We start from the raw sequence: 27692 nt of genomic DNA, 5'->3' as shown, positions 1-27692 counted from the left end.
ATAATTAAATCTTTTTTTCTTTTATTTGTCCTTTCCTCCCATAGAAATTGGGCATTAACAAAACCGATCCTATGGCTTTGACAAAGGAAGAAGTAAACTTATTTGTGAGATTGGACATTGACCCAGGCACTATAACATGGCAAAGAGGTACAAGAGCCATTAAATGAAAGAATTATTAAGAAACAAAGTGTGTGTCCAAAGAGGTTTGCAAGTGCAGCAGGAACCGTGTTTGCTGGGAAAATGGGAAAGAGGGCAGGGCTGGCCTGTCCTTCTGAGTGTTTGGTGGGAAAGATGCCTGCAGCTGGGATCCCATTTCTGAAGGGTCTGGTGCAGGGGCTTGGATTTGCTCTGAGTTCACAAAGATTAAGACTTTACTAATTGGTACAAGTTTTTGTTTCTGGATTTGTCAGTCACTGAGAGAGTTGAGTTTGGCAACTGTGGCCAACAGCCTTTTTAACTAAGAAAGCTCTGTGAGCAAGGACGGGGTTCTGCTCTGGGATTAAACTCAATTTTAATCTGCCCACTTGCTCTGTTGGGGACTGTCAGCAAATAAAGGCCAGATTTTTAAAAGTTTTTTAAAGATACCTGAAGGTAAGATCAACCTCTGGTCTGGAAGATTTAATGTTTCACTAGCAAAAGAAATTTCAAATATGGACTTTTTTTCTGATCTAGACCCCAAGAGTATTGCTTTTTCTTCTTTTTATTAAAATACAGTGTGAAATGTATTCTTGAAAACTTGCTTCATAACCTGTAATGGGGATAAAGTAGTCTGCTTCATGGGAAATATTTTATAAAGTACTTGGAATTTTTCAAGCAGATAGTAAGAAACAGCAAATTTAAGCCAGCATTTGTTAGTTTGTGTTTCCAAGGTAATTTGAGTTAATGGGGCTGTGTGAAACTGTTCTCACTAAATGGCAGAATCTGACCATTTTATCATTTAACTTATAAAATTATAATTTTATAATATATAATTATATATATTATATAATTTTGTTTGGCTGTAATAACTTCCTGATTTCACATTGACTAATGATGGTGAATAAGCAATTGGAATAATGCTAGCAGCCCTGCTTTTCAGAGAGGCTTTGGACTTGTGGTTAATGCACACAAAGGGACGTAGGCTCCCTCTGGATGCAGTGCAGGGTCTGCATGTGACTGTGGGTATCTTTGTTGTTCAGTTTTGGGGAAGAATCATATTGAGTATCACTTGCCATTCTTTAGGAGAGGATGGTGTCTCAAACTGCCATCCTCTCTTCATAAGCGATCTAGCTGAATGTTTGTAATAGGGCATAGATGTGACTTCTCATCTTTCTGCATTCCTTGCAGTACTGGATACAAATGACAGGTTCCTTAGGAAAATCACTATTGGACAGTCTCCAACAGAAAAAGGCTTCTCACGAACGGTACTTATTCCCTTTTCTTGCATGTTTTAAAAAGTACTTTGAAAAAGGTAGTCCTAAAGCAAGTTTCTGTAACTCCAAATATTTCCCTCTTTTACCAGTGCCTTGTTAAAGAGAAAGCAGAAAGTCCCTTCAACCAAGCAGTTAAATTCACTACCAGTGCACTGTTCAGTTTTATTGTCTGTTCTGTCCTTCCCTGTTCTTTCCTCAGAGTTGGCTTCCCAAACTGAGATGACTGTGGCATAGTAGCAGTGGTACACAAATGCCCTCTGTAAATATGATGCACGGCAATGGCTAATTTTCACCACTGCAGATGCTTTGGGTGGGATGTATCTAGCCAAAACTACGCACAGTATCTGAGCTTGTCGTCTAGATTCATTATATAATCAATAGAGTAAAATAGGCAATCTGGGCTGTGACTCCTCTCATTCCTTAAGTAACTGTCAAATTAATAGTTCAAAGGAATTGTGCTCAGAAAAGCCTTTCTATTGACTTGAAAGGTCCCTAGGTGCTTACCTTTGATGGAGGTGTCTGTGTTATGTCAGATTAATTCTACCCTTCATTTCCTATAGAATCTGATTTTTATTTTTTTTTTTTTTGGTCATTTACTGTACTGTTTAGTGATAGTCAGATGAATCAGTAAGCTTAGTCTTCAAAAATCTAATTTGTTAGTGTCAGATGTTCTTACATGAATCACTAAGGTATGTGCCAGGAGAGAGTCATGTAATACCAATGGAATAAGTCGTTTTTACTTAATTTTGCAGGAAAAAAAATCCAGTTTAAAATGGCCCAATTAAATTAAGTATGTTTTGAGAGTAATGCTTTGGATTTCTTTTATATTTGTACATCTGTTCTGTTTGTTTGTTTTTGTTACGATGGTGATGATTTGCCTTGTTTCAAGAATTTAATGGAGGTAAGGATTGCTGCTGGGGAATCTTGATGAGTTTATGTTCTTTATTCATCTCTTGCAGGCTCAGTTTGACATCACAGTGAGCAGTGAAATCATGGCAGTTCTAGCGCTCTCTGATGGGTTGGATGATATGAAAAAGCGACTGGGCAGAATGGTAGTAGCTTCCAGCAAGAGAGGAGAACCAGTTACAACAGATGACCTTGTAAGAGAGTCATTCAGTTCTTAAATGCTAACTTTTTCCTATTACTTCTGAAAGGCCATGATTGAAAAGCATAGAGACAGTTCTGTACAGGAAAGACTTTAGCATATAGAAGATCAAAGATTATATCTAAGCCCCTGGAGTTAATGAAGGTTTTTTTTACTTCAGTGTGGCTAGCACCTTACCTGAGAGAGAGTGTGCGCATGTGACCTGGAATGGGACAGAGGGTCCTGTGTGGTGTGCTGTGGGTCAAGTTGATGCTAACACCATAGGAATTAATGGGGAAACGCATGGTGGCTTCTAGATAAAAAGCATATTTATGGATCAGAAGACCTCAAAATGCATCCTGCTGGCCAGCCTGTTTCTCAGGTCCCTGGAGTGAGAAAAACATTGAGCAGGAACAAAGCCTTATGCAAATTTAATTACAGGTTATGAAATATTTTATTCTGGGAGACCGTGAATGCTATAAAAGCCCAATCCTTTGCAAAAAGTGCAAGGTTTCCATAAGGCAGCCTTTGGTGAGGGACAGAAATCCTTTCTTTCCACTACATGAAATGCTGAATGTAGTAGCACTGGTGGTGTCTATTGCCAATATGTAAAGCAGTCCTGAGCGGCAGTTACAAGCTGCAGCACTGTCCTGTAGCTGTCCATACAATAATTATTAGTACAGTTCTTGGCATGTTTGTGGAGTGTGCCAACTAGCACTCCCAAATGGTGCTTCAGTGTGGTTTCAGGGGAATGGCCTGAGCCTCTGACACTTCTTCCAATAAACATTTTGAAGATGGCAACCCTGTTTGGAGAAGGGAAGGCAAGTAGAGCCCTGTATGTGACCTGTGCCCTGGCACTTGGCCTCAAGGTAGAGAACAGGCTCAGGGCTGTAGTACTAGTCGGTAAAAATACGATATTGATGCTTACTGCTGTCCTGTATAGTAGATATTTTACAGCCTGCTTTGCAAAAGACAAGGGTATTACAAATTTGTGTGATGTGGTGCTAATTATTTGTTTTGCATTTTCTGAATGAACCTTTCCAGTGGGATAGAAGAATCCGCAGGGTGGGTATCCCAACCTGTGTTTCCAGCAAAGTGGGACACAGCACTAAGGCTTACCCAACTCTTGCTATCTTGCTGTGGGTTTTTGGTTTTTTTTGTGTGTTTGGGCTATTTTTTGCTCTGTTTTACTTCTTCCCAGGATGAGCCTAAGAAACAGTAGATCAGCAATGTGGCCTGACTCTGGCCTTGCAGGAAAAGGGCTAGGCTGGGAACCATTTATCTGTAAATGTCCTTATGTGAGGTGGGTGTTGGGGATGAGGGGGAGGGCACAGGCCAAAGTTCTGTAGGCAGCTTTGAGATTTTCATTCATACTGCCAGCACGCTGCCAGTTTAACTTTAAGTACCTGAATTAAACCCAGTTCTGGAAAACAGGAGTCTCTCCTGCTGCTGTCAGCAGTGGAGGCAGGTGCTGCTTCGGTAGGGAGTTGCTTTGAGTTTTATGTAGTGTCCATGTGATAGTCTTTCATCTCCAGATTTTTTTACTTTTGTTTTAAATCTAATTAAATAAAATTTTGTCCGTTGCAACTGCAGAATGGAGGATAGTATCAGACCTGTCCAACAGGTTCTCTTGAATGTTATATGTTTGCACTGATGGTGGCCATTGGCTTGTGTCATTAGGACTGTGTTATATACTCCTCAGGCAGGCAGAAATGTGGTGATTGCAGAGACCAGACTGGCACAATAGGATGTCTGGGTCCTTGTGCTGTGATATAACCAGTGTCATGGGTGTGCTACCAGGAAACACAAAGAAACTGGGAAGAAATGTGGAATCAGGAGCTGACTACAGGTTTTTAGAGATGGGATGTATTGAAGAGCCACTGAGTGACACAGGCCTGAAATGTCACCATGGAAATCTTTCTCTGTAGTTTTCATTATTCTGGAGATGACTGAAGTTTAAAGCTTATCTATTAAATGTTAAATAAGCTTTCATGTGGCGAGATTGAAATTAATGAAACAAAGCAGTGAATGTCTTTAAAAAAATCTTTCATATAATTGAGTGCTGCAATCCAATTGAAATGAAAAGGGAAGAAAAAGAAATCATGGTTCAAGGTTGTCGTAACTGCTGAGAACACTTGGTTCAGTACCTGTTACAGCAATTCTAGTTACTTTTGCAAGCGCTGGGTAACAGCCAGTTTGGTTTCTACTGGACTGTGTCAGTCACAAGGATGACCAAACTCTCATTTTCTCTTCCCAGAACAAATGTGGATAAAATCACAAGCTTTCACTTTGCAGGAAGCAGAATTGCAGCAGGGTATATTGCTGCACCTCAGAGGAAACATGGCCTCCAGTGTTTGCCTTTTATGATGTCAGCCTCAACCTTCTCATGTGAGCACAGAGATAACTTTAAAAGTTATTTCTGCACAAGAAACTTGGCCAGGATGTAGTAGCTTGTTACGACATTTTAAGGCCGATATGTAAAGCCTAGTTGCTGAAATGAAGAAGCAAAAACGTCCAAGACAAATCTACCTGCAAAAGCCGAGAACATCGACATATGTGTAACTTTAAACTTCTTAGTGTGTTTAGATACTGCAAAAGAAAGTCAGTAATGCTACAGTGGAGACACCAGGGTGATGAGTGTGGTCCAGTATTTCAACATGTATAACAACTGTCCTGAAAAACTCCTGCTCTGTGCCACTGAATGGGCTACAGTAAACCATACATACCAAAGGGTTAATCTCCCGCTGCTATTGTTTAGTAACCTTGCTATAGCATTAAAAAAAGCAATTGTTCTTTATGGCTTTGCTACGAAGTGATGGCCAAGCAAGGTCACAACTGAGAGCCTGCCCCCAGCAGAAATCATAGATCCTCTTACAAGGATGTGAAGGTCGTTTTATTCTGCCTTGCCCTGACTAGAGTTAGTTATATCTAGAACAACTGCTGGTTCTGGTCATGAAAGCTCACCAGGGCAAAAGCAGAGCTTTGACGCTGCATGGGAACTGTCTCAAGGTCTCAGTACCTCTGTAATCTGATTGCCCTTTTTTTTTTTTTCTTCTAGGGAGTGACTGGTGCTCTGGCTGTCTTGATGAAAGATGCTGTTAAACCAAACCTCATGCAGACACTAGAGGTGAGCACAGATGATTTGCTACATGTGCATTCTCAGAGCCAAGAAGCAATGGGTTTTGTTCATTTATCACAATCAGCGTGGTCCTACTCAGCTTAGAGTTGGAGGTTTACTGTAGTTTCCTACCGAAGGTTCAGGGCTAGGGGGAGAGGGCAAGTTTCTAGGTCTGCCGCTGGCGTGTGGGAAGGTCCTGAGGAAATGGACTAAATTTTGCCGTGTCTCTGCTCTGTTGTCTTTAATGCCAGGAAGTACTTTGGGAATCTAAATGGTGTGTATGCAGGAGAATGGCAAAGAGTTGCTGGGATTTAGCCATCCTTTTCCTAAGCGGATTAATATCTCCTCTTGTGCAGATGATTATAATCCTGTTTGCCGTGTAGTTCTTATTACTGATGGCAAATGTTTGATCAGAAGGCTTTAAGATCTGTCTTCTGAAAGTGTTTTTCTTTACCTTCAGGTATGATAGTACTGTGCTCCTGAAATGCTGCAGGTTTGCTGAATTGTACCCCCTGATTTTCTCTCTCTCTTTCTCTCTCCCACACACCCCCTTTTCTAGGGAACACCTGTGTTTGTTCATGCTGGACCTTTTGCCAATATTGCACATGGGAATTCTTCAGTGTTGGCAGACAAAATAGCACTGAAGCTTGTGGGCAAACAGGGATTTGTTGGTAAGTGTGTGGGGTGTTTTTCTGTTTGCTTTTGGTTTGTTTGTTTTGCAGGGAGGGATCTGCCTTTTTTATCGTTACTTTGGTTTTTTTGTCTTGGAAGAAGCTTCTGATTTATATAATCAGAGTATGATTTCTCCACCCAGCAACCTCTCACAAGCTTCTTTTCATTTAATTTCTACTCTAGTTACAGAAGCAGGATTTGGTGCAGACATAGGCATGGAGAAATTCTTCAATATTAAGTGCCGCTATTCTGGTCTCCGGCCTCATGTGGTGGTGTTGGTTGCTACTGTCCGAGCTCTGAAAATGCATGGAGGAGGGCCTGCAGTAAGTACTAGGCAAGGTTTTCTTTAGGCCCAAGGGGCTGTTACTGTTTTTTCTGATCCAGTCACTTAAAGCCTTGCAGGTTTTGATCTGGCTTGTAGTTGTCTTGAGATTTGCAGTTGTAAGACAAATTCTGCGTCCCTCTTGCTTGTAAGTTGCTTCATTGTAGTACATTGCAGGTACATACCTGCTTGTTTTATTGTCCTGATGAAGTGCTTGTATGCTGAAGCCCTTGTGGTATTACCACAGTCAGTCATTTGTTGTATTATGAGTGTATCTTGCAGTCTTTTATTCCTCCTATTTTTTTCTTAGAAAAAAAGGATCAGCCTGGAGTAGACTGTATCTTGATGCCATTTAATAAGTATCAAGCACGAATTGCACTCATGAATAAAAATTTTACATGGTTCTATCTTTTTTCTTTTTTCCCTTTTTTTCCCAGGTCACCGCTGGGGTACCTTTACCAAAGGAGTACATGGAAGAGGTAACCTTTAGCCTTTGTGAGAGTTGAACAACTAACTGCAGTCATGTCATGATATTGTCATGCAGTGCATGCCTGGAGCGCTAGTGTCTGTCATTTCTTTAGCTGCCAGCGAAATGCTTCCTCATACAAGCTGTTATGTTTTTCTTTTTCTTTTTTTTTTTCCTTTTTTTAATGATGTTATTTTGGCTCTGCTCTTTCACACACTTATTGTACTTGACCTAGCCAGTATTCAGAGGCTTTTTATTTCTCCTGAGCTCATGCAATTGTCTGCGTTCAATTTTTCTTAGTAATACCTCGTCCGTATGGAGTAATTTCTTGGCTGAAATAGTCTCTGAAAATATTCGGAGTGCTTCTCTAATTACTCTCTTCTTAGCAGCAGCAGTTTCTGTTCTTATTCCCCCCCTTCTTTGCAAAGGAGAGGGAAGCAAACTAAAGTCTCACCTTCTATCCTTGTGCTTTAAATGTACAATTGCATAAATTAGCCCAGCTGTCTTTACACTGTTGCAGCTTTTTCACTTGTGGAGCTTCTGTATGGGTTATTCCTTGCATAGGAAGGGATGAGATGTCTGGATTTCCATGAATAGTCTCTGATGCTGCAAAATGTAAATATGTGTAAACCAAAAGCTGTTGCCACATACTTCAAACAAGTGTCATGGAATTCACTGCTAATGATATTTAATACATAAAGAGGAATGTGTCAGAGAGGGAAATGAGGCTTTACTGTGTGGAGTTAATAAGCATGGGTATTAACTTGTGAAGAATAACAAAAAAAAGGATAAAAAGCTACTTCTCTTACCTTGGCGTGGCAGCTGAAAGCAGTGATCATTAGAAGCAGTCATTCCTTTTCCTGTCTTCCATCCAAGACCAGGCACTGGTCTGGACTGTTCAGAAAGCAGCACTGGGGATTTGCCTTTGTGGTTTTGTTCCCATTTTGACATTTTTCTCATTAGCTGTGGACGTAGTGGATTTGGAACAAAAGTTTCACTGCCCCTGCTTATTGAAAATGTGCTTCCTGCTTGCTGTCATCTACAGAATCTTCAGCTGTTGGCAAAAGGCTGTAGTAACCTAAACAAGCAAATCCAAAATGCACAGATGTTTGGCGTCCCTGTAGTAGTGGCTGTCAATGCTTTCAAGTAAGTGAGCTGGGACATACAAGTGAGGGATGGGAATAAAATTGTGGCGCTTTATATGCTATGTTTAACACAAGCTCTTGGTTTTGGTACTGTCGATGTATTGTTTGCAGTGTTTTGCATTGTTGGAAGATGCTGAATAAATAGGGGAGCTCTGCTTAGTTATTTCAAATGCGTTCCTTAGTTTAAATTAGCTGAGGATTTTATGATAAGTGACTACTACCTGCCATCACTTACACCCTGACTGGCCAAATTACTGTGGACAAAAGGTGCCTGTGACGGTGTGGAATCTAAGGCCATAATAGATGGTGAGGTGCCTGTGCTGTCAACCACACTGTGTTCAGCGGTCTGCTACGTGGAATAATTGTGCTCTGCTAAGCAGCATTTTGGTCTCTGCACGTTGTACTGCACAGGAAATAGAATCTCTGTGTGGTCTTTTTATGCAAGCAGAAGGGCTTTGAACTGGTGTGTTAAAGCTGATGCCAGTTGAAGCAGAGTAACCAGCTAAGAATTCTTCATATGAAGTAAATGCGTATTGGCTGACTAGGAGAAATTGTGGGTTTTAGCTTGTTCTGTGCATGCAATATAGCACCTCTAAATCAGCCTTTTGAGTTTGCTTCTGAAAACAGGAGTTGCGTTGCCGATACAGGACAGCTAACGACAGAAAGCCTGGAACGCTGCTCTGTCAGAAGTCACGGGTCTCTGCACGCAGTTCCAGAGCTACCTGTTGCTGTCTGTTCCTCTGTGGAGTAGCTTCCTTCACAAAGGTGGGGAAGGCTGTGGTGCATAGCCCCTCAGCAGCTTCCTCATGGCTGGATTCTGTGACTTCTTTGGGCAGCTTTTAGATGTTGTCAGCAAGAGTAAAAAATGGTTAGAACTGTTAATTTACTCTGTGTGTGTTCTGGTACAAATGTGCAAACTTCTCTCCTTACAGAACAGATACAAAGGCTGAACTGGCCCTTGTAGTACAACTGGCAAAGGAAGCAGGGGCGTTCGATGCTGTGGAGTGCACTCACTGGGCAGAAGGCGGTAATGGAGCAGTTGCACTGGCCCAAGCTGTCCAGAGAGCATCGCAGACACCCAGCAACTTCAGGTTCCTCTATAATCTGGAGGTAAGAACTCGCAGTATTACCGAAGTTCTTTGTTCGTAAGGTGGAGATCAGTTGGTTTCACTACCTTAAGTTGCTGAAGGCTGTCTGAAAGGCTGCTCTGAGAAACTGAGAAGAAATTTGATTTTAGAATATAACATTTATTCCACCAGTCTCAAAGACCTAGTTAGTCTTTCTTGTTGCTTTGACTACCAGGTGAAATACTGTTTACTTTTGACACTGAAAGATGCTTCTGTGACTCTGCTAGAGATGACAAGGTTTCTACTGTGGCAGCCATGTTCCAGCATAGGGTAAAGTTTACTCCTTGAACTTGAGACATGCATTCCTGTCAGAGCATGGACCAGAACAAGCCTGACCAAAACTGTTACCTTACTGCAGAGCTTCTGGGTGTACTTGTTGCTCAGGATAGGAATCTATACAACAGGCTATGGAACAGAATTTGTCCATTTTAAACTTTTTTTTTTTTTTCTCTGCAAGTCAGGTTTATGGAGTCACAGTACAGGTTGGGGTGGAAGAGAGTGTGTGTCTGTATTTCTAATGACTTTGTACTTAAGCAAATTTGACAGATCACTTGGAGGTAATGAAGTCACTGTTAGTTCCCAGGTTATGTCCTGAATCCTCCTTTAATAGCAAGCACGTATTCAAGAACCTGATGAGGTACAGAGCTATGTCATTATATCTGTTTTAGCTCTTTAACAGATGCTTTCAATTTTTCTTCTTTAACCTGTTTTATTTGTGCTCTTATTTAACCATTAACTTGTATTCCCTCAAATTATTTTTGCCCACTTTTTGACTTAGACTTCAGAAAGAATAGTCTCTCTTGCAGTGGGAGTAATTGACATACAAGCATAGCTTATAAGAAATACTGTTCTGTATCTTTTTTTTTTTCTGACTGTAGTAAGCTAGTTTTGCACTCCTACCAAGAGAAACAACTGCAACAAGATAAGCGAAACCTGTTCTGAAAACCCTCAAATTACTCTGTAGTGTTGTTCTACAGCAAATGGGAATAGCTCTTGCATCTGCAGATGAGCATTGCACAACACATAGGAAGGACTGTGAAGCTGCTGTGGTGTTACAGGTCTTTGTAGTCTGGCCACACTGACTTGCCTCTGTCTCTTTTTTTTTTCTCCTAGCTCCCTGTTATAGATAAAATCAGGCTTATTGCACAACAGATCTATGGGGCAAGTGATATTGAGCTGCTTCCAGAAGCACAGGAGAAAGTCGCCTTGTACACTAAGCAAGTGAGTTTTCCACATCACCTGATACCAGTGGTGCTTTTCATTTCAAATGTTCATATTGAACAGTGCTGGTCAAACTGCATGTGAAGGCAATCATCGCTCAAATCGTGTCCTTGTCCAGGACTCATTGGATGCTCTATGGCAGAGGAGGAAGAGAAGGTGGTATGGGGAGGGAGAAACTGGCCCTGTCTTCTAGTGAAGAACACAGAACTCATCTGGCCCAGCAGCACGTCTGTGATAGTGTATGGGAAGAGAAGAGCAGGAGAGTTCCGTGATCTTTCTCTACCATACTCTCCAGTGCTTCAGCAGTTGGGGAATTAGGGAACAACAAGCAGTCAAACTGGTGCTAAATAGTCTGATATCTTGGTTTTTTTCTTTGTTTTCTTTTAATCTTGTTCCACTGAGTTGTCTAATCAGTTCTTGATCCCGTACAGATTTTTGGCAGTTGCAGTCATGTTGGGGAAAGAGTTCTACAGGTCATACAATACTACTTGTGGAAAAAACATCTACTTTTATAAGTTTTCAACCTGGCATCTGGTTGTTGAATTCGATGCTTTCTGGTGGTTGTGTTGCTTTTACTCTTATCTAGTATGACGTTCTTGTGAATTTACCTGCTCCTGCATTAATGAAGGTCCGTAAAGGGCTTTGAACAGAAGAGCAATGTGAGAACTACCCATTCTTTGTTTAGTGTGCTTGAATAACTTTGCTTTTGCATTTTACTACTGGCATATATAGTTTCTTACTTTAATGTTTCTTGTATATTCCTTCACAAGTCTATCAAAATAGCACAGCCATGTAATTGCTACTTCCTCATGACCTGCAGTTATATTGATCAGACGTTTCTAATTAACTGACCTCAGCTGAACAAGAACCTCAGTTTTGAACTGTCTAAATTAACATTTTGAGAAGAAAGCAGAAAGTAAGTTAGCTATCAAGATTGTATATCTAACACTTCAATACCATTAACTCTTACCTCAGTTGGATGTTCCAAGGTGGTTTGTTCTTTAATACTCAGCTGGGGGTGGGGGGAGACTTTGAGAGAGAAGGAATGGGGATACAGAATAGTCAACAGGTCTGACAGGCTACGGATGAAGTGGTTGGTGAGGAGTAAAATGTCCTGAAAAAATGTGTGATGGCAAGAATAGAGCAATTACATTTGTGTTCAGGAAAGGTTATTGGTTTTGCACTTACTTTTTTCTTCTTTCTCTCTCTCTCTCTCTTTTCATTGCCTTTCCCAGGGATTTGGAAACCTGCCAATCTGCATGGCTAAAACTCACTTATCATTGTCTCATGACCCTGAACAAAAAGGAGCACCTACAGGTTTTATTCTGCCAATCCGAGACATTCGGGCCAGTGTTGGCGCTGGATTCCTGTATCCGCTAGTAGGAACGGTATGTGATTGAGTGAAACCCACAACTGTGGGGCGAGGGAAGAACTTCACGTGCATTCCAACAGGCAGTTACCAAAGCTGTCTTAAGCTAGAGGAGTCTTTGTAATTTACAGGTGGTGTTTTAACAGTCCAGTGTATTAGATGCCCTTAATAGGTTTCTTTTCAGATGGAAGAGGGAAGCTAAAATAGGCCACCTGACTATTTGAATACGTAGCAAGCCCTCAGTGTGCTCATCGGGTACCACATCTCTGTCTTCCTGGATTTTGAGGAAGGGGTGAGCTCTGTAGCTAATGAATTCTGGGAACTGCAGTCTGGTAGAGGGGATGGGAGAAATCCTTGGCCTACTTCATTGCCGTTGTGACTTTGCATTCCTGATGAAAGTACTTTGCAGTATTGCAGGTGAAGTCTGTAGAACTGCAGATCAGGGTAGAACAAGACCACTTCTCCAAAGCTTACAAAGCAAACGACTTCTGATGAGGCACCTCCAAAGTGAAGCTGACCTGGACTGTTAGCCGTTGGTCAGTCTCCCCTCCCATTTGGTTCTCATGGTTCTGCTGACCATCTGTTTGCTCTTCAGCCTGCGCCAGTTCCATCAGCTCATTTTGCTATGCCCTTGAGTTTTTAGTTTCTGTTCTTTGATATGATTGGCATAAGGTCAACTGGGAGGAGAGAGAGTAGGTACAATGGAAACAGGATCCTGGAATAGCTTTGTTATGAATTGCCTAGCAGAAAGAGGAGCTACCTGCAAAATGAACTAACGTTCAGGTTTGCATCCAAAGAAAGAATGTTAGGATGAAAGGATCCACTGGATATCTCATCTGGGCAATCTCTTCTGGGCAAATGTTCAGTAACTTGTTAGATTATTTTAGGGGATGGAGCAGTTGAAGCAGGCAGCTCTGTCTTTTTCTTATTTTGGGGGCCTGAACCTTTTTCTGAAGTCATGTTTGTTTTAATAAGCTTTCAAAAGCATTAGGGGGTGCATGGCTCAGATGATGAATTTTGCTGGTTTGAGAGTTGGATCCCTTCTTCCTTGAAATGCTAGCTAGAGCCAAGTATTGAATGTCTTTTTAATTCTTAAAAAAAAAAAAAGAAAGAGGTAGGTAAGGGTTTCCAGATTACCCAACATAAATAAAATAACCACGTCCTGATTAAAGTCTGGCTCATCCATCTTTTTAAAAAGTAATGTGTGTTTTGGGGTAAAATGAAAGATAGCATGCTTGTTCCTGTTATTAATGGTATTTTTGCAAGCCAAGATTTAATCCAAACAATTACTTATTTCATTTTTTTTATAAGCACTGGAGAAGGAAAGGGTACACAGCATTAATGAGCTACACAACAGAAAGATGTTTTCAGACATTAAGACTAACGTTTTGGCTCTTTTTCTGATGTCTTCAGTTTCTGTGAAGTGGGACTCTTTCCCTTCTGCTCCCTTCCCAGATTCCTAATATTTTCTTGACATGCAGTAAATTGTGGTGTTAATTCTGCCAGATTTAACAGTAAGCCTCCTGGTTAGGGACATATGAAGATGACTCTTCTGTGGTGTCTACAAAGCCAGGGAAGGGATGACCTTTTGAGAAGCCATCCAGGGCATTTTGAATAAGATCACTATTTTAAACCCATTCAGCAGGAGGTGTGTTAGCCTCAGAATAAATTTTTGGCAGCAGTGATTGAACTGTGAGCTGAAAATGCAGCAAATATATAACTGTGCAGAAGATTTTATGAGAAATTTGAGTTGAAATTAATCACCAGTGCATATGTATTCTTGTTATCTGAAGTTAATCACAAAGGTATGTCACATTTTATTTTTTCTCAGCTTCTGAGTTTTGCATTTTTCCCTTTCTGGCTCAAAGTTGAAGCTTTGTACTTTAATGAGACGCTTTGAGGTTTTAAAGGAAATATAATTTCAGAGATTATTGAGATTTAACTTTGAGCATGAAAGTTAATGAAAGTGAAACAAAATGTTGTGCTCAGATTGGTTGGGTTTCTTTTCTGGTGCTGCTGACGAATTGAAAACAAAAAATTTATTTGGTTCATTTTTAGTTCCTAAATGACGTTTTCTTTGGAAGTTCCACAAGAGCAATGAATAATACATTCTTAGTTGGTATTGGTTTTGCTTTAAATCTTGCAAGGGGATTGATGATATGCATGTGGTCTAATTTTTTCATGTAAGTTAAATAGTGTGAATTGCCCTGAGTTCTTTTTCAACGCGTGTGGTGTTGAAGGGGAGGAGGATAATGGAGGAAAAGTTTATTTCTTCAGCTCTGAAAATAACTGAGTGCTTCAAGCATTGTAGACACTTGTACAGAAAATTAGCTTAGGTGGAAATTACCCTGTACTGTGTAGAAATTCAGGGTTTAAACAGACTGTCCTTAAGAAACAGATAGCAGAGTAGCCACTGTGGGCTGCCCTATGGATGGGAAAGGAGGAAAATTGACCGAAAGTGCAAGAAATATGAAGTCAGGCCCATCTTCAGCAATATGGCACCTCCCACTCCACTGAGTGTCACTGTCTCAGCTCCTGCTGTGGCCCTCTGAATCTGTAGGCAGAGATGTGCAAAGCTCTATGATTCTTCAGTGATAAGTAAATAAATAGAAGTTTCTTTCTCTGCATGACTGACAGTGACTATGGTGAGAACAGGAAAACCCTTCCAGGCACTTGGGATCTCTTAATACCTTGGCTCTTGGGAGCAAAATATTCATACAACTAAACACACAGACAGGTAATGAGGGTCTTCTCTGTAGTCCCCCTATTCTCTGTCTGAGAAAGCAGCGGCTCTGACAAAAAGCTAGTGTAGTCCTAGAATTCATTTCAAAGAGTAGACTTGAAGTGATTTTTACCTCTGCATAAGCCATGCAAGACCTGCAGTGGTACAGTACATATGGGGCTGGTGTTAGCACTTGTAAATGGCTTAGAAAAATGGGATGGGACTCCAAAAGCTCCCCGAAGAGTTTTGAGAACTGCAGAAAATGCCTAACCAACAGAGCTTTGCCTCGTTGCTGCTTAGCTTATTATCAAAAGGAAGATTGGGAGGTAATTTGATTAGCGTGCAAAGTACTTGCTCAGGGAGAAAATACCAGGTTGCCAAAGAGATCTTTAATCTCATGGAGACAGGCGTAACAATACAGATTGTGAAAGCTGAGGCCAGATGATGCAGAGAGAAAATGAGGCCTTGGATTTTTTTTTTTTTATTAAAGGGCTTAATGACCACTGGCACAAACTACCAAGCCTGGTGACAAGTTGCCCACCTTTGCAGAGCATCCATGTTTAACCTACGTGTGCTGCTGGGCTAAACGCTGAGTTAGGGAAGGGAAGTCCTGTCAGCTGCATTAATAAATCAGGGCAAGCGCAGTCCCCGCTGGCCTTGCGTTGTGCAGCTCTGGAACTGGGTACTTGGCAGAGGAACAACTGGAGAGGACTGGCCCGAGGCAGGCGTAGTGCTGGCAGCCAGTTTGCTAGCTTCAGTCCTGCCACTGCACAGCTCTTCTGACTTGAATGCCTCAGAAATGTTCCAGTCAGGAGACCTGACCTCTCCATCTCTATTTAAGCTTTATTCCAGGCTGTTTGTTGTTTTTTTTTTTTTAATAAAAAATTAAACTCTTCTCAACAATGCTTATTCCTAATTATTTAACTCTTCTAGCTCTAGAACCTTAAAGAATTTTAATCAAGTTGGCAAAATGGTATTAAAACATGTATACTTGTTTTGATAACCAGGAAACTGCCACAAGATACTATTGTCTCTCCACAGCAAAGTCCATGAACACTCCTCTAACAGTTAACTGGTCAGCTGGATATCTAAGTACTTTGCTAAATCTTGGGGTCCATCAGTGGCAGAGACAGAAAGCAAACTAAATCCTCATTTTTAAAAAAAAAAAAAAAAGTCCAGTCTCTCCACTGAGCCAGGAGTTCCTGATTCTTGCAGTATGCTTCGAAAAGGTACATGACGTCATCCAACTAGTATGTATGTGTGCAAGGAGCTGCGTCGGCTGGTGCTGTCATAGTCTCCAGCAGTGACGAAGTTTCAGATCTTCTGCATGAAACCATGCTGCTTCCATTTTAACAGTTTATCTTTTGTTGTCCAGATGAGCACTATGCCAGGCCTTCCTACAAGACCCTGTTTCTATGATATAGACTTGGACCCAATGTCAGGAGAAGTCAACGGGCTCTTTTGAAAAGCATTATTAACCAAAGGTAGGTGCCTTCTATAGGTTAGAAGGCTTTCAATATTTGGGCTTTATTTCTTATCTTGAGATAATGGAGTTAAGCCAATCTCATATTATGCCATATGTTTCCAAATGACATTTGATTATAATTCAGCCTGAAAGTTGCTGCAGTACTACATAATAGTAATTAAATTTATTTTTCTTTTTAGCTCCCAGAAGAACACCTGATGAGTCATGTAAATGGAATTATACCCCCCCCCCCTTTTTTTTTTTTAAGTCAAAACAAGATATGACTGAGAATATAGTGCAAGAAGTGACTGGAAGGAAAAGTGCTAAAGAATCAACCACTTTTAATGTGTAATGATTTTTAAACCGCTGTGTTCCAAGCTAGTTTACACTAAGCTTATAAAGCATACTGCCTGTACAAACCTCCTGCTTTTCATAATCCTAGCTGAAGCAGAATACAGAAGCTTGGGTTTAGTGACCTCTTTTGATTCAGTGACATGATTTTAACAATTAAATCCTAAAGCTGGAGCTGTTTGGAAGAGTCTTGAGACTTAATTGTCCTAACCATAGGGGTTTTTTAGCATATATTATCTTTGAAAGTCTTGTACACTGCATATTCCTAATTGCCATACTGAATTCCATTTCTCGCACTATGGGAGGAACCGCTGTGCTCTGAAACTGCACCACCAATGTCATTCAGAAGAGGGAACAAGGGGTTAGTCCCCTTCGCTTCTCAGCTCTCTCCAGAAGTGCTTACCCTGGCTTCTGCTGTGAATTATTGCCGCAGACACCTGAGCCACATCAAATTTCCCTTTTAGAAAGACCAGCTGCGACCACCATATCGTACTGTTAATGGAAACCCAGCCTCTGGATGTCAGATCTGTAGGGACTGGCTCCCTGGCCCGTATCTGTGGCTTCCACCAAATGCGTCTTTTGAACCGTTTTATGCTCAACAATAACTACAGTTACACCGTGGACGAGCCTTATTTCCAAAGGCACCTTTTTGGCGAACAGAGACAACATGAGTAATGACCAAGTCCTTTGTAGCAGGTTTTGCCAGCAGGCCAAAAATCATTTTTGTAACATAAAAATATAGTTCCTGCTAATTTTTTAACTAGTGCAAATAAACAGTAAATGCGTCAAGAGCTTTTTGGGTTTTAATGCATGCACTGAGATTACTGAAGTAGAACTTATTTCTGTGATGAACTGCATGCAGCAGCAATCCCAGTATTGACAAGTAGAAGTGATTAGTGCAGTAATAAGTTGCCTGCAATGCACCACTGTGTGTGTGTGTGTGCGTGCGTGCGTGTGTGTGTAATCCTTTCCTTTCCTGGATGAGGTACGTCATCTATAGGAAATAAACTACCTGAATTATTCTGTGGATTTGAGATACTTGCAGCTGACTGCAAAAGCTCTGAATTACGACTTGCAAGACCCATCTGCCTGCATCAGAACTGAGTCTAAAAACATTCCGATTTTGGTGAGAACTGGGAGAATCAGGATGTAGGTGTGCACCAGCATGAGGGTGCATCAGTAGTACACGGATACTGTCTATGTATGCACAGAGAGAGATCTATAGCTCTCAAATTATTCAGGAGGGGAGAATAATTATATAAAAATTACCTGGTTGTCACAGAAGCAAAGACAGAATAGCTTAAATTGTCGTAAGAGCATTTGAGATGCATTCATAGCCTCCTAAAATTTTCTTTTCGGTGGTATTCAGCTGAGGATTTATTGGCAGCCAGGCTTGCCGTAGCCCACGCAGGCACTTGCAGGGGTTCAGAAGGGCTGTTCCCCAGTTGCTGCCCCAGACCCTGTGCCTGGCTGAAGCTACCTCTTCACCGGCAGCACCTCAGCCAAGCCTTCCCTTGGAACAGGTTGCCAGAGCTGATGCTGCCAAGTCTGCTGTCAGTTCCTACATTTCATCTTCCCTGCTACACTGCTTTCCTGCGAGTGTTGTGTGTTCCACCTTCATTTTATGCTTATGAAAGATGGGATAAGTGCAAATTTATGCTAAGATTAGCCTCCTTTTAGTTTAGCATGAGATCATAGACATGTGCTTGAGAGAGATGGTTCAAGAGGTTGCTAGTCCACCTCCTGCGGTAAGGCAAAGCAGTGGCTCAGGCATGCAGCTGTTGAAGGGTTTGCTGTGCACCGGGGGATTAGAAGCAAGCATTAGGGCCAAAAAATAGCCCCAAACATCTCTGTAGGTTAGTGGGGAAGCTTTTCTAACCTACGCTTTAAACCTAACAGGCTCTGAGCTCTCCAGTATCCCCACTCCAGGTCTTGCAGGACAGATTCATGAACAGGTTGGTTTTTTGTAACTCTCTCCTTTGCAACTAAATATGCCAGCTAGTTCTTGCCATATGAAATAGGACACAAAGCACGCTTAATCTCTTCTAACTAAATATTGGAAGGTTGTCTTCTCTTCCTGTTGCCTAGAGAAAATACTTATTACCTATGAATTTGTTCTCTGTGGGCTATTTGTGGACCCAGAGCCCTTAGCTGGTGTTATGGCCGTCGTTCCCCTGGCTGCGCTCTAATGAGAGCCCTGCATTGCCTCATGCAAGAAATAACACAGATATTTTTGGGGGGAGTGGGGGGACTAAAGAAAAAGGAGAGAGCGTTGCTTGGCGGGCTTGCTGCACATACCAGCAATTCAGTGTGGGCCCAGAAAGAAAACTGCAGCCTACAGCTGGGACAGGATCGTCTTTCAAGCTTATCCATCTTCTGACCAGATCCTCCGCTTGCTGCAGACCCGGTTATTTATGTCTCTTGCACCGTGGCCTTCGGTGCTACCATCTTCCCCTGGAGCAGCAGGAATAATTGAATTCCACATGAGGTGTTCCTGAATGGCATCGATGAGAGCCTGCCTCCTTCACACCCCCCGGGGCAGCACACGCACGTTGGCCATCCTCGTTACCTGCCTGCTTTCCTGCCTCCGACTGCAACCAGGGAAAATCGCCTCGCCCTGAGGAGCCTCGCTCGCCTTTAATGCAGAAGCGGATTGTAATTAGAACCCACCACCCACCCCGGGGAGAAAAGCTGTTTCCAAATGAAGATTTTTATCCTGAGTGAACGCGAGCAAACACATCTCATAGGGGAGCTTTTAAAAAGGCAATTCCTTCTGGTTGCTTGATCTGCTTTCCTGCCCTACGCGCTGAAATTTCAGCCAAAAGAACCCATCTTCTACTTTTTTTTTTTTTTCTCCATGAAGAAGCGAAGGAGGGGGGAGGCCGTGTGTATTTTTCTAAGGCTGGCCTACGCTGGAAGCCACTTGTGGGTTCAAAGTATGCTGCTTCGCCTGATTTCTTATGTGCAAACATGCTGTGAAGTAGTTAATGTCCTTAAAACGTTTGTGGGCGTCAGTCAGCTCCCCGCGGAGATGAATGGGCACATTCAGGCATCTCGAACTATAGTTTCGTGTAGTTCATCAGCTGCACTTGGTAGTCCTTTCTCCGGAGGCCCTACCATCAATCATAACAGCTGGAGATGCAATTTTTAAAGTCAGAACTCTGTTGCTTTTAAGAAAACAGGCTCCTAGGAAAGAGACGCTTTCTCTGGTATTTTGGACAAAGATTAGTTTAAACCCAAGAACGGGCTGTCCTTAGCACCACCTCTGAAGGTGCAGCTCCTGCAGCGGCCCAAGTGCCGTGCGCTGAGAGCTGCGCAGGTTTCAGGTCAGACGAAAAGCCCAGCTGCTAAGAGCGAGCCCCCTTCCTTCGCACAGAGGCGGCCCGCGGCTCGGCCCCGCGGAGGGCCGGTGCCCTGAGCGCGCGGCTGCCGCTGCCGCGCGCCGCCCGGGAGGCGAAGGGAGGTTACCCTGCGCGAGGGGCTTGGACCCTGCCCCGCGGGGGGGACGCTGCCTTGCGAAGAGGGCTGCCGCCCCGCGAGAAGGGGCGCTGCCGCCCCGCGAGAAGGGGCGCTGCCGCCCCGCGAGAAGGGGCGCTGCCGCCCCGCGAGAAGGGGCGCTGCTGTCCCGTGAGAGGGACGGATGCTGATCGGCAAACCGAGAGAGATGCTTTCCCGCGGGAGGAGGGATGCTGCCCCGCCTGCGGGGCTGGGCCGGGGTCCCGGAGGCCCCCCCCCCCCCCGCCCGCCGCTACCCGAAGGCTGCGAGCAGGCTCCCGCAGAGCCGCCCGGGGCCGGGGGCGGGCCGGGGGCCGCCGGGGCGGGGGCGGGGGGCGGCCGGCAGCGCCCTCCCCGCCGGGCCCGGGGGGCGCGGCTGCGGCGGGAGGCGGCGGCGGCGGCGCGGAGCGGCGGGGAGCGGCCGGGAGCGGCGGCAGGTGCGCGGGGCGCGGGGCGGGAGGGGGGCGGCAGGCGGGAGGGGGGCGGCAGGCGGGGGGGGGTCCTGGGGCGGCCTCTGCAGCCGCCGCCCCGGCCCGAGAGGTTCCCCCCTGTCCCCTCGGGGAGGTTCAGCTGCCGGGGGGGGGAGGCTCCCCCTGCCCGGAGCGGGGGCACTCGGGGGGCACCCGCGGTCGCCCCCAAAACTTACCGGGATGCGGAGGCTGCGGCGGGGCCGGGCTCCGCTCGGGGCAGCGGCTGCTGCGGGCTGCCCTCCCTCGCACGCGCCTCGGTCGGCTTAGCTCATTTTTCCCTTAAAAAAATTAAAATTTAAAAAAAAAAAAAACCAAACAAAAAACCAACCCACCCAAATCTGCTCGGCGGGGGGAGCGCGTCCCCCCGGACCCCCCGTTCCCATCACCTAACTACTTAAAAACAGAATGCAAAATACCGTGTACAGGATTGCCCGGAGTCACCGAGCCAGTCCCAGAGAAGTTGGTCTGTTTGTGATAACACGTTTTTGCATCTTTATATATATTAAAAAAATGTTCTGATGCTGTTTGAGGCAGCGCTTTTTTTTTTTTTTTAAAAGGGCGACATATATCTTACAGTATCATATATTTGATGAACACATGCAGTGTTAATTGAGGTTGCCATGGAAGGCATGCACGTAGTATAAATAAGCTCCCTTCTTGCCATGTGATTTTGCTTTTGTATTCCACAAGCCTCCTTTTTGTATTCTGTGTTTTTGCATATTGTCATATGCTGCATTAAAGATAAAAATATCTGCTGTCTCAGGGTGTAATTTCCGTAGCTGGAACTATGAGTGCATATGGAGCAGTGGGGAAAAGATTTAGCTAACTGTAGGAGAAGAAAATATATGCGAGTGCATGCGTAATATATATTTGCCATTATATGGGCAATTAAAAAAAAATCCCCTTTTACCACACAAAATAGAATTTTCTGTGGTGGAATATCACGGGGCTGACATCTTGGTGCCCTTATTTTGCCTTTGGGTATCGATGCTAATTAGTGGGAAAAAACTGCTATGGTGCACCCAGAGGTAGAACTGCTTTTCCAGCCCAGGTCTGCCTCCCAGAATGAAATACTGTTTAAAAATATATACCTTTTAATACTTTTTTTTTTTTTTTCCCGTTTCTGTACAGGTCTTATCACTTGTTTGTTGTGTTACAGATAAAAGATGGAAGTGTCGGCCACGCTTCGCAGCAAACCTCAGGTAACCTGCGAGGGGAAGTGAAGCAGAAAGCGAAGCTGAGACAAAGCAGCGTCTGACCTTGTCGCTGGGGGGCAGAAAACAGCCACTGGCTGCCGCTGGTTTTACTGGTGCTTCAATCAAGCTCCCGGCGCGCTGCAGACGGCTCAGGAAGTGCAAGTTCTTTCCAGGTCCGTGGGGTGAATAAAAATTGTTAACTCTTGGCTTGATTTGTCATCCTTTGGGGCAAAAAAAAGTAATGTCAGACTGGCAGTTAAATAGTCGTGCTGTTAGACTGAGCACAACTTGAAGTGAGCTGTCCTGGAGGTGAGAGCGACACCGGCCAGCAAAGCCAAGGAGAGCCTGTTCAACCTCACGTGCACCCGTGGTTCCTTGGAGAGGCGATAAAGTGTGTAATAAGACAAAGTGGGAGTTATAAAGTGGACGCGATAGCTTCAGCAGAACTTCGCTGCCACATCCACTCGTTAAAAAGGAGCTAATGTTATTTTGAAAACGAGGAAAAAATGCGCTTTGAGTATCTCTGCAGTTCTTGTATCTGATACATTAATTGAGAAAATCGGTAATACAGCAAACAACGGAGAGGAGCAAATATGGCGAAGGCAGCTAAGGAAATTCAAATGGAGGCCCCAAAAGAGGTAGAGACTCACAGCACAGGGGCGACGTACTCCCCGTCGGAGGAACAGGCAGAAAAGCCATCCATGCTCTGTTTTAAGAAGCAGAAGAAGTCCTGTAAGAAGGGGCTGGCTACGAAGGATGCATGCGAAGGAGCCTCTGAGGAGAAAAGCCAATGCATCAGCGCTGACCAAGGGGTGGCGAAAGCTTCTAATCAATCGCGATCCTCCAGAGGAGCCTGGGCAGCCATCAAAAACCTCACGAGACCTCGGAGAAGGCAGAAATCCTCCTCGCGGAAGAAGGTACGCTCTGATTCCCAAGTGCAGCTGGAGATGGATGCTGAGGAGGGCGGCGCGCAAGGCTTCCCAAAAAAACGGGCGAGCTCCGGGGTGAAGATGCCCTGCGTGCGCTTCTCCAGAGGCAAGAAAAAGCCCAGCCCCTCTGAAGCAGTGGAGGAGTCAGTGGGCAGTGTTCAAGCAAATGACATGGTGGGCGCTCTGAATAAAGCCAGTGAAGAGCTGGATGATTTGGCCCCAACAGATAAGTCTGAATCTTTCAGCCCGGTGTCTGCAGAGGAGGACCAGGACACGGCAAAGGAAAGCACCGACTCTGTAGGTAAGAGCGAGCCCTTGACAGAGCCCACACCTGATGCAGAGGAGTATTCGGAGTGCACCGCGCAGTCGGAGATAACCGATTCAGAGACAGTTAATGAAACAGCCCAGGAAAAAACGCAGGAGGGGAGCCTGCCCCAACCCACAGTGCCCATGGAAGGCAGGGAAGTTGCTCCTGAAGCTCCCGTTTCCAAGGATCAACCCAACAGCACCCCTGAACCCACCGAGCTGCAGGAAATCCCTAATATCTGCAAAGAGCTGCCTGAAGGCGATGAATCAGGAAAGAGCATAAATCTTCCTGAGGAGTGTAAAGCTGAAGAGACTGTAATGGATTTCAGTCAGTCGGTGTTTAAAGATGATGCAGCGAGCGTGCAAGGCTGCTCCAGCCATCAGGTGACATTAGAAGCAAACACGGTCGCCAGCGTCGGCATCGTCATCACTGTCACTGAAGCTGAGGACTCTGAGGACACCGACTCTGACCAGGCCTATGAGCCGTCCCCAGTTTTGCACCAAAATAAGCAAAAAGGGAATAAAAAATCAAGCGGGAGCTTTGATTTTAGTACAAAAGAGGGCCCCGAGGCTGGTGGCGGTCCCCAGTCAGACGAGAAAAGTCCGGGCGACCAGGGGCACAGAACTGGGGAGCAGTACGAATTGCTCCTCATAGAAACTGCATCTTCCCTCGTGAAGGCAGCCATTCAGTCATCCATAGAGCAGCTGGTCAACGAAATGGCCCTGGAACAGAATAAACACAACAGTTTTCTGTGATGGCAGCGATGCTCCTAAAATAAAGAGTACAGGGAGTGGTTTAAAGCTCCATTTGGCCTGGCGGGGGCAGAGCTTGAAGGGCTCCCGGGGCCGAGGTGTAGTTAATTCTGCATGCCTGTTCAGCTGTGTGTCTATGTGAAACGGATTCTGGGACGTGGGGCAGGCCCTGCTACGTACAGCATGTCCCCTGGGGCTGGGGCCTCAGACAGCGCCATCAACCGCAGCAGCGGGAAAATGAAGTGTCGCAGTGACTCTGTTTTTGTTTATTGGCATCTTTATGTTGAGGCCGTGTTTCTGCCGTCATCTATGCCAGGTTTCCCCGCTGTTCGTGCTGTAGCTCTGTGTGCACTGCGCATTTAGTGAAAGGTCGCGAGAGGCGGCGAGCGCCCGGCCCGCTGCTGGGCTGGGTTCGGGGCACCTTGGACGTGGCTGGAGGTTTGTCCTGGGGTTCGGCGGAGACGAGGGAGGGTGAAGTGACTGCAATCTTAACAAGAAGACGTCAATGCCAGACAGGCTCAGGCCAGTGTTTAGTATTGCAAACAGGTACTCACTACGTACAGATGCCAGAAACCGCGGTCACCCTGCTGTCGCGTCGCGTGAAGCCGGATGGTTGCAGCGAGCGGTGTTTTCCATTTGGACTCTTCCCCCGTCACAAGCAGCCTGTGCATTTCCAGACACGTTAAAGCACAGCATCAGCCGCTCGCCTTGCTGACCCCAGCCTGCGCAAATGCCAAGAAAGCGACAGCGCTTCGTTTGCTGGGGGGCCTGTTCTCGCACCATTAAGCTCAACCGGCAAAATTCCCAGCGGCATCTGCGGCGCAGGCTGGGCGGGAGCGTGCCTGCTGCGGGCAGCCCCTCTCCTTCCTTCACCTTCCTCCGCCCCAGCCACAATGTCATGGTGAAGCTGTCCTCAGATATAGCATATTTTAGATATATGGCATGTGATATAAATAGCAGTGAGCTGCATGCGTGTTAGCAGGCAACTATTGCCTTGGTGTTGACATAGTTTGGGTAGCTGCAATGTGCTGCCAGCTCTGGAATTGCTTTGGCTGGGGAGGAGATTTGGTGCAGCAGCAGCCAGTCCCGCACAGCTCCCCCCTTGCTGCAAAGCCTGCCTGACTTCAGCGAGCCTGGGCTTCCCCTGGGAAACGTGCATTACGCCCGGCTCGCTGCTGCCAGGCTCCGGCTGGCTCTGGCACGCCACGTAGCTTGCTCAAAACATGCAGGGAAATGCTGGAGTGATCTTACCGAAGTCCTCAGGAAACAAACCTAGACACGAGGGCCTGGGGACACTGCCGTAAAATGCCTGGACAGGCCAATCGCCATCAAAACCCACAAACTGCCCTGCCCCGAGGGGGTTTGCACCAGCGTGGTGTGTCTGTGCGAGCATCACCTCTAACTACCAGCTCTCCAAGAGAAAGGCGCCTTTTAATAATTTGGGATTGCATCTGCACGGCTGGGATTTACGTACAGCTGCGGGCAAGTCAGCGGGTTGTTCTGAGAAAAGTCTCCTGCGTATTTCTCAGCCGATACAGAAATAGCAGCCTCTCTTGGCAATTGCTCACTGACCATAGGCAGTATGCTGAGATTCCCCTGCCCAGCATAGGATTTGGATTCCTGTTAAAATACAAGGGCTGTAAACTTTCCTAGGACCGGGTGCACAACCACATTTTAAACTTCGATAAAGCATCTCCGTTGTTGCAAGAGGACTGTGAGCAGTGAGTGCCACAACTTGGTTCTGTGCAAGTAAATCTTAAGAAAAGTCAGAGGATGTTAAAAAAAAAGAAGCATCTTCTTTTTCTGTGAATTTATTTAATAAGTTATCAGATACCAGTAATTCAGTGTGTACAATTTTAATGGCTTTGTACTTCATACTGGTCCTTCCAGATATTTTGCCGTCGGTTTGAAAGGGACTTTTTAAGGACTTTTATATGTACCTTTGGAGCTGCTGCAGCACCCTGAGAAGAGCTGTACAGGTGCTGGAGGTTGCGTGTGGGATTACACCGGGCACCGTGGCAGGCCGGTGCCGAGCAAAGGGCCGCAGCATCTCTGTGGGGCCCGCTGGTGTTGGCTGCAGAGGAGGATGACTTGGCCGTAGTGAAGAAACACAAAATGACCCCCCAGGGCCAGGCTGTCATCTCCTGTCAGCCCGCTAAGCAGTTTGGGGAGGATTCAGTCTATTTCAGTATTGACTTTTAGGTGAAACACATCTTCAAAAGAGGAGGAGACTGGCAGAAGTGCTTTGGTCCAGCCTAGACCCTGCGACTGTTGCTCCATGTCCAGGGTTGTGTTTGCATCCTTTCTGTAGCTGGTTTTTCCCCTTGGTTACAGCTGTACATATAACTGATTATTATTTCATTAAAGTTGAACGTACCTGTTGTTTTCTTGTCTTGTGATTGAGTGGGCAGCTCTGAAGAGGTTTTATATATGAAAGGATAAACTCACAGTGGTGCTCTGTTGCATCCAGCTTTTTCAGGCAGCTGTACGGTGAGCAGAAAGAAACCTTAAAGCTGGTAGCGGACCTGAAATCTTTGGAGGCTTGCTCCTCCTGTGCTCTTTTTATATGAGGTTTGCTTGCAGTTGCTGGCCAGTCGTTTCCATTCACCGTCCTGGCTGCCCAGGGACTGCTACAAGGTCTTGTGAAGGATCACAGTCTCCAATGGCTAAGAGAAGCCGTCCTGCTGCCTGACAGTTAAATTCCCTATCAGATGCTCCGTACTGACAGAGGAAAACGTTCGAGGCTCTGCAGACTGACGGGGGTCAAACTCTGCTGCGCATGGAGTGGCGCGGCTCTTGCCGATCCCACACGGGTGGTTTGGTTTTCTCTGCAAGCTGCTGGTTCATGCTCTCTGCTCCCAGGGCGCCGGGTTGCTATTTCCAAGCACTGTTTGGTGCTGATGGGCTCCGCGGCGGGGCCAGCACCTCGGGATGGGGAGCAGCAAGTTCGGTGCTTCGGCATGCTCTGTTACGGCTCAAATGGACCCCACACCTTAATTTTTTTTTGTTTTTTTTGCATAACATCTTTCATGTAATTTCTCGAGGTACTTTATAACATACAGAAAATATGGAAAAAGTTATACATTTTAATAGTATTAATTATTTCAGGTTTACAGAACAATATATAGACTCATAACAGCCACTAATGACTTAATTAAGGCTCTCTACTCCTTCATTATGATTAAAGAGTAGAACATTAACAAAACATTTTTTTCTTTTGGAGAAGGAATGATAACTTTACGATTGCAAAGGAGCACCAACCAGGAAACCTGTGAGGATGGCATTGCATGGTCGTGCCAGGGCACCAAAGGGTGGCCTGGTTTTAGGACCACGTTCCTCACCAACAGCTGAAATACACTGAAATAATACATAACCTTGGTTTCTCACAGCCTCATTCAGATTGCTTCTGGGCCATCTGGCTGCTCATCCAGGAGTTCATTGCTTGCTGCCCCTCTGAATTATGGAAGTGGTTGCTTTGCAGCAGCTTCTTAATGAATTATTTGGTTCTTCTGCTCACCCCACGGCCTGTGCTGCTGGTTTTCTCCCAGATGTTTCCAGCGCTCTGCTTGGCAGGGACGATTCAGCTTTATATTCAACAAGTTCCCTATACCTGCTTTGCCGTGTTGTTTTGAATATTTTAATTTCCCACAGCTTTTTTTGTATTAGTAGCAAAGATAAGAGTGTTTAAATAGATTTAATGTTTAAATAAATTAAATAACTTGTGGCCAGGAAGGCTTCCAGGGAGATAAAAAGGTTTTCTGTTGTGTCAGCATCGAGCCCAGCAGAAAACAGGTGTACCTGCTGAAAAGTTCCTTGTGGAAATCGCTGGTAGACAGTGATGGCACAAACAAATATTGCATTTTCTTTCTTGCCCGGGGATGCCAAAAGGGCACTAGGAGTGCGCAGGCTGCTTAGGGCCAGATATCCAGCCGCTGAAAGTCACTGCAGCTCCACGTGCTTCGAAGGACCAAATCTACAGCAGCCAGGAATCTAGTGTTGGAATTTAAGATGCTGTCCCTGCATAAATGATGGACATTTTCAAATGTGTGCTTACGTATAAAAATGAAAA

At 44.9% G+C, this 27692-nt stretch overlaps 2 protein-coding genes across 4 annotated transcripts in view; both read left to right on the top strand.

Annotated features, from left to right (window-relative positions):
• The window catches only part of MTHFD1 (methylenetetrahydrofolate dehydrogenase, cyclohydrolase and formyltetrahydrofolate synthetase 1), a 42020-nt gene extending 25372 nt beyond the window's left edge, over positions 1 to 16648 (top strand). For both annotated transcript variants that reach the window (XM_064460946.1, XM_064460945.1), the window contains 13 exons: positions 45 to 147; positions 1327 to 1403; positions 2372 to 2512; positions 5555 to 5623; positions 6174 to 6285; positions 6470 to 6609; positions 7046 to 7087; positions 8120 to 8220; positions 9152 to 9329; positions 10460 to 10567; positions 11803 to 11955; positions 16034 to 16142; positions 16324 to 16648. In XM_064460946.1, coding sequence (XP_064317016.1) covers positions 45 to 147; positions 1327 to 1403; positions 2372 to 2512; positions 5555 to 5623; positions 6174 to 6285; positions 6470 to 6609; positions 7046 to 7087; positions 8120 to 8220; positions 9152 to 9329; positions 10460 to 10567; positions 11803 to 11955; positions 16034 to 16123 — 1314 coding nt within the window. In that variant the 3' untranslated portion in view covers positions 16124 to 16142; positions 16324 to 16648. The remainder of the gene's footprint in view (positions 1 to 44; positions 148 to 1326; positions 1404 to 2371; positions 2513 to 5554; positions 5624 to 6173; positions 6286 to 6469; positions 6610 to 7045; positions 7088 to 8119; positions 8221 to 9151; positions 9330 to 10459; positions 10568 to 11802; positions 11956 to 16033; positions 16143 to 16323) is intronic.
• A 154-nt stretch (positions 16649 to 16802) lies between these two features.
• On the top strand, positions 16803 to 26006 carry AKAP5 (A-kinase anchoring protein 5). 2 transcript variants are annotated; one of them, XM_064460947.1, is made up of 2 exons: positions 16803 to 18429; positions 21599 to 26006. In XM_064460947.1, the coding sequence occupies exon 2, from the start codon at positions 22229 to 22231 to the stop codon at positions 23624 to 23626; it is 1398 nt and encodes a 465-aa protein (XP_064317017.1). In that variant the 5' UTR covers positions 16803 to 18429; positions 21599 to 22228; the 3' UTR covers positions 23627 to 26006. The 2 variants fall into 2 exon arrangements, with proteins under 2 accessions (XP_064317017.1, XP_064317019.1); XM_064460949.1 differs by lacking the exon at positions 16803 to 18429 and adding an exon at positions 20067 to 20406.
• Positions 26007 to 27692: the final 1686 nt, after the last annotated feature.

Source organism: Phalacrocorax carbo, chromosome 9 (genome assembly GCF_963921805.1).
Source record: "Phalacrocorax carbo chromosome 9, bPhaCar2.1, whole genome shotgun sequence".
Taxonomy (NCBI): domain Eukaryota; kingdom Metazoa; phylum Chordata; class Aves; order Suliformes; family Phalacrocoracidae; genus Phalacrocorax; species Phalacrocorax carbo.
The sequence above is the reverse complement of the archived record's forward strand: the minus strand, read 5'-3'. Positions and strand labels throughout refer to the sequence as shown.